We start from the raw sequence: 6000 nt of genomic DNA, 5'->3' as shown, positions 1-6000 counted from the left end.
TTTAAACCATGGCGTAAAAATTACTTTAAAAAAGTACATCACCACTGCACACCTATTAGAGTGGTCAACATCCAGAACACTGAGAACACCGAATGCTGATCAGGATGTGGAGCAGCAGGAAGTCTCATTCCCTGCAGGGGAGAATGGAAAATGGTACAGCCACTGTGGAAGACAGTTGGGCCATTCCTTACAAAAAAAACCTGTACACTGACGTTTATAGCAGTTTTATTCATAATTGCCAAAACTTGGAGAAACCAAGATGTCTTTCAGTAGGTGAATGGATAAACTGTGGTATGTCCAGGCAATAGAATATTCTTCAGCACTAAAAAAGAAATGAGCTATCAAGCCATGAAAAGAGGAACCTTTCATGGAGGAGGAACCTTAAAGGCCTATTACCAAATGAAAGAAACCAATCTGAAAAGGCTACATACTGTGTAACTCCAACTATATGACATTCTGGAAAAGGCAAAAACTATGCAGACAGTGAACAGTCAGTGGTTGCCAGGGCTCAGGGGAGGGAGGGATGAAGAGGGGGAGCACAGAGAATTTTTAGGGCAGTGAAACTACTCTGCATACTATAATGGTGGATACATGTCATTAAACGTTTGTCCAAACCCACAGAATGTACACCACCAAGAGTGAACCCTAACGTAAACTATGGGCTCTGGGTGACAATGATGTGTCAATGTAAGTTCACAAGTCATAAAGAAAAAGCACCACTTTGGTGGGGAACGCTGATACTGGGGGAGGCTGTGCACGTGTGTGGGGGCAGAGCATACGAGGGAAACCGCCGTACCTTTTGCTTAACACTGCTATGAACCTCAAGCTGCTCTAGAAAATAAAGTCTGTTAAAAAATACATAGAGCTCAAAAGTGGCAGGAGTTGAAATGCACATGAACAGCTGAGGCTTCCTGCAGAACCGGGAAAGCTAGTCAGGAGTGGAGCCTGGAACAGGGCCACTCCCCAGTTAACGGTCATTTCAGTAGCCAGTTTGAGGAACCATCAAAAGTGCCTTACTCAGAGTATCATCAGCAAGTCAAGAGAGGACAGAAGAACAAAAGGCAAAATGATGAACCGTCAGGAAAATATTTTCCTTAAGATGCATGTCTTCCAAGTTTTGTGGTTTAGTTCTCAACACCTGAAATCTATCAATTTCATTTGAACAGTGTTAATGCCAAGTCAAGACCAGATGGGAAGCCAAGGAGCTCAAAAAGCCGTCATTTCTATGCAGGTTCCGTGGCCCACACAGCACACCCACCCACACAGCTCCATCCTGGCCGAGCAAAATTATAAGTGGACCGCACTGCTTGATGTAGCTATTACAACAAAATTAATCTGCCATTTCTGCAGCCTCAAATTGATGAGCACACAAGAACTCATTTATAATCGCTTATTTCTACTTCACAACATTCCTTCCAGTATTACTGTTCTCTAAAATAAAGTCCGTTAACATTGCATTATTTTTTAATAACCTTTAAAATTAATGTTGATTGGAAATATGTCCTCGTATCAACTTAAGCAATCTGGCCATCTCCATACATGGCTGAGTTCCACCCTCGAGGGCAAGTGGCAGAGTCCTCGGTTTGTTTCATTCCAGGCTCTGCTGCAAGGGCTGCTGGGCCTTCGGGAGGCCAGGACGGCTGGACCAGTGAGCTGGCAGCCGCCCCTGCAGCAGAACCAGAGCCACCCTGGGGACTGGGATGGGAGGAGAAAGAGACGCATTTGCTTTAAACAAAAAAGGAAACAAGGTTAAAATGAAGTTTATTTTTTTTTTGATTTTTTTGTTTTGTTTTTTAAATAAAACTGTTTGTGAAACAGCTATTTTATCCCCACGGCAGAGTGACCCCTGAAAGATGCACTAACCCCTTCTTAAGGCCTTAAGATTTTTTTTGTACTTTTTTCTTCTTTTTTTAAAACTCAGATATTTAAAAATTGTACAATTTACAAAACAAAACAAAACAACATAAAGAATCATGTAGCATGGGGCTGCTCAACCGACAGGCCCCCTTTTCCTTTATAAAAATGAAAGCAAAAGAAAAAAGGGTGGAGTGGGTGTTCCTGGTCAGCTTACCTCACACGATCATACCTGACACTGTCCCTCCCTGTGTCCACTCTTACAGCTTAGATTTCCGTCCCGTCTGTCCTGGGGTTCAGGGCACAGCTGCCTGAAACATGCCCAGAGGCGGCCATCCCTTGACCCTGCCAGCTGAGCCACTTAGTGGGACGCTCGGGGCTCTCACCAGCCACAGTGACCCAGGATGCAGCTGTGACCTTGGGGCATGTGCCAATTTCACCCCCCCCAAAAGATAAAAATCTTAAAAGTAATAAATAAATAGTGTTTCTGGAAATGAAAAAATTTATTTTTGTGTTTAAACATCATTCTCCCACTCTTGAAAACACGGACCATCCCCACTTCCCTCCCCCTTGACCTTCCCACTTTGAGACAAATTACTGACAAAAGAATAGTTTGGTGTGGTTTGTTTGCTCTTCCAACCCTGGGTCTAGAATCTCTGAATTAGGTAAGTTGGGCTAAGGATCTAAGTCACCCCTGTCCTTGTGAGATGAGAGTTTGTTCAGTTCAATTTCACATTTAAATTTCACTGTCATTGGAACAAATTTGGAGTTCTTAAGCTAGATAATTTTAAAATAGAATCAAAAGGGATAGCGCACCTTTCATTTAAACAAAGTCTTTCCAGACTAAAAATAGATTTATATATATATATTTTTATCCCTCCCTTTTTTAATTCCCCCCACCCTTTCCCATCATCCCCCCTCCCCCCTCCCCCCACATTGTCACTATGGAGATTGTGTCCATGGAAACAGCCATTCCAACTTCTTGGGTCTTTCTTTCCTGTGGTGTCACCAGTCTGAGAGTGATGTAAGAACTTAGGAAGGAAGTGCTGGCACGGGCAGGCACGCGGGGTGGGGCGGGGTGGGGTGTGGCTGCACAGGAGGACCATTTCCATTCCATCACAAGGGTCCACCACCTTCTCATCTCCACAGTCTCACCTGCAAGACAAGCAGACACTGGGTGCTGGGAACCCCCGTGTGGTGCTGCAGCCAACAGCCCCTGCTCCGTGGCAGCGCCGGGGTGGGGGACTCTGCAGGGTCCAGTGGCTGCAGAACCGCTGTGAACACGCTGCTCACACTGCAGACACCCAAGACCAATGGCGGAGCCAGCCGTGTGGCTCTGGGCCTGGAACAGGGTAAAGGCAGCAATGACCCGGCCAGCTGTGCCAGGAGGATGGGACTCTTGAGTGCCCTGGCCCGGGTGTGTGGAAGGAACCGAGACCAGGAGAGAGTTCTCTGATCCGCCAGGTGGGGCTGCCCTGGAGTGGGGCAGCTCTCGGGGCGACCCCTTGCTCAGGACCCCACCATCTGGGGCCTGCAGGTGGGCTCGGCACTTGGTGGCAGGGACCAGTCCTCACAGAGGTGGCTGAGCGCCCAGCCAGTCTGTGGAAGAACCGGCTCAGGACCATGTGATGGCTGCTTCCAGTCACAGGCAGCTCTTTACACCTAACAGCGAACACTCCTCCCAGGAGCTCTGACAGAAGGCAGGTCTCAGCTCATCCTCTGAGGCTCCCCAGGCCCTGCCACTGGCGTCTCTCCTTCCAGCCCAGGCTCCAGGCTCAGGAAGACTATCCTGGTGATCACGTGGGGTACGTGGGGTTGTACCAAGCGCCTCCTCAAAATGCTTCGTGGGTCATTCACTACATGTGCAAAGATCTCAGAGAGACACAGCAGTTTCCAAGGAATTCAATCCAGAAAAATTACGCCAGAAGCCAAGAGTGGTGGCACCCTCACCTTTCTGCCAATCACAGCACTCTTGGAAAGTGTGTGTGTGTCAGAGGGCTCACCTTGCTTCTTCCTCAAACCCTCTTTGGTGCCCTCCTCCAACCAATAAACCTCAAGAAAACCCAGACACCACTATCCCCTTTTCTGTTTCCACGAAACTTACTAATACGCAAGATAGTTTAGACTGGTCTGTGTGCACGAGCCATAAAGAGGTTCCTAACTGCATGACAGAAAACATGAATCAACAGGAAGAGACTCACAGAGACAGCAGTACAATGTCGCCACCCTCAGGTAAAAGCAAACCCTGGGACTCCAGCTGGAGGCCCTGGGGACGTGGGCCAGCGGCTGAGCCATCCTCAGGACATCCCCGGCCACAGTGTGGCTTCCCCAGCACTGATGGTGGCTCTGGCCCCATCTATGTGGTCCATGCTTCCCCCTCCCCCAGCACGGACACTCTCCACTCCTCACTCTGGTTTCCTGAGGCTAAGGCTGCCAGGAAAGGGGGGAGAAGCAGCCTTCTCAGGCGAGGACGGAGGACAGGTGCCATGCATATCCTGCAAAGCTCTGCTGGCGGAGGGAGGGACAGGGCAGGGTTTGCCCTCTCCCCAGCACTTGGCACAGTCTTGGGCCTGCACTCCTATCCTGCTCTTTACTCACAACAGCAGGCCCCAGCCCAGCGCCCATCCTCAGAATGAAGGCTGTCTCGGCACCAGGGTCTGCCTGGCCGGCGGGCTGTGCAAGCTGCTGACCCTGGGCTCCTCCCCTGGTGCCACAGGGGGACCTGGTGGTCCAGGCAGCCTCGGCCCTTCTGCACCTCCCGTCTGGGGCTTTGTCTTCCAGCCTTCCCAGCAGGGACCTTCCCCAGGGTCTGATACTAGACTGGCCCAAACACATGATACCCTGAAATGTAATGGGACCCTAACTTCTCAGTTGCTCCTCAAAACTGTTCCTTCAGTAGGGAGAATGGGAAGAAAATTCTTTAAGCACCTAGTAGGGGCCAGGCACTATGCTAGGAGCTTTATAGACATTCTTTCACAGTAACACTGAAAGGCCTGACCCCCATATCTTGGAGATGAGGCAGCTGAGGGAGGTGACACACGTGGCCCAAGGCCACGTGGCTGGTTAGAAGTGGGACTGGGGCTCACATCCAGCAAAGCTCCTCTGCTTGGGCCCCAGGGACTCTGCCTTCCAGCCTCCATTGTTGTGGGCCCCATTCAAACGCACAGGACGTGGCTGAGAAGGCAGCACCCCAGGCAGAGCCACGGAGCAGGCGTGGAGCCGCTGCGCCAGTGAACGAGCGAGCGGCCCTCTGTGCTGAGGACCTGCACTCTTCTCTGTAAAAGGGCATCTGCACGTTCAGCTGCCGGCGAACGGGACTTCACGCTGGGCCAAAGCCTTCCAACACCCCCGCCCTCGTCACCCTCCTTCCTGCTGCCCTTCAGCTTCACCTCCGTGGCCTGAACCTGGGCCGGGTCAGTCTGTCCTCCAAATCCTCCCGCGTCTGAGGCCAAGCTGCCCTCTCCACCTGCGGCTAGGCGGCACCCCCTCAGCCCCACGGGACCTGGCCAGGGTGTGGAGGGCGGCCTCGTCCTCAACCTGTACCCATCCGGGCGCCGTGAGGTCAGCACTCTCCTCCCTGGGATGCAGGTGCTCCTCTGTTTAACACAGCTGTCCGCCCTGCGAGGACAGGGACTGCCATGTGCCCCCTCCGGCCAGTGCACGACGGGACGGAGACAGCGGTCCCTGAGGGCTGGGCAGACAGTCCAGTGGAGATGCAGACAATACGTGAACACACAAATGACTCGAGATTGTGGTGATGCCAGGAAGGCTGCAGAGTGGGGACAAGGGGACTTGGCAGGCTGCCATGAGGAAGTGACACAGAAGCTGAGAAGAGACGGAGGCACAATGTTCCAGCGCAGGGAGCTAAGCGCGAGCACCAGGGCTCCGCGGGAGGAAGCTCAGAGGACCCGAAGGAGCCTCGCTGGAGACTCCAACGGGCCCTCAGAGGCGTGCTGAGCAGTCTGGACTTAATCCTACCGGGGACGGGAACCTCTGAAGTTGAGCGGAGCTGCAGTTGTGGGAGGCAGTGAGGGGCTGCCGGAGCTGGGCTGGGAGGGAAGGGGAGCCCCGGGACATGACGCTGTTCACACGCGGGCCGCTGTGTGACATTCCGACCACAGAAGCTGCTCGGGAAGGCCCAGCTCC

The 6000-nt window shown here is 52.1% G+C and overlaps 1 protein-coding gene across 5 annotated transcripts in view; it reads right to left on the bottom strand.

Moving 5' to 3' along the window:
• Positions 1–2893: 2893 nt before the first annotated feature.
• The window catches only part of TCF20 (transcription factor 20), a 169449-nt gene continuing 166342 nt past the window's right edge, over positions 2894–6000 (bottom strand). For all 5 annotated transcript variants that reach the window (XM_082420564.1, XM_082420562.1, XM_082420559.1 and 2 more), the window contains one exon: positions 2894–3009. Coding sequence is in view for 1 of the 5 variants with exons in the window: in XM_082420560.1 (XP_082276686.1) it covers positions 2992–3009 (18 nt within the window). In the remaining 4 variants the exon portion in view is untranslated. The remainder of the gene's footprint in view (positions 3010–6000) is intronic.

Source organism: Balaenoptera physalus (genome assembly GCF_965194825.1).
Source record: "Balaenoptera physalus genome assembly, chromosome: 13".
Classification (NCBI taxonomy): domain Eukaryota; kingdom Metazoa; phylum Chordata; class Mammalia; order Artiodactyla; family Balaenopteridae; genus Balaenoptera; species Balaenoptera physalus.
This window is presented reverse-complemented; position numbering and strand designations above follow the sequence as displayed.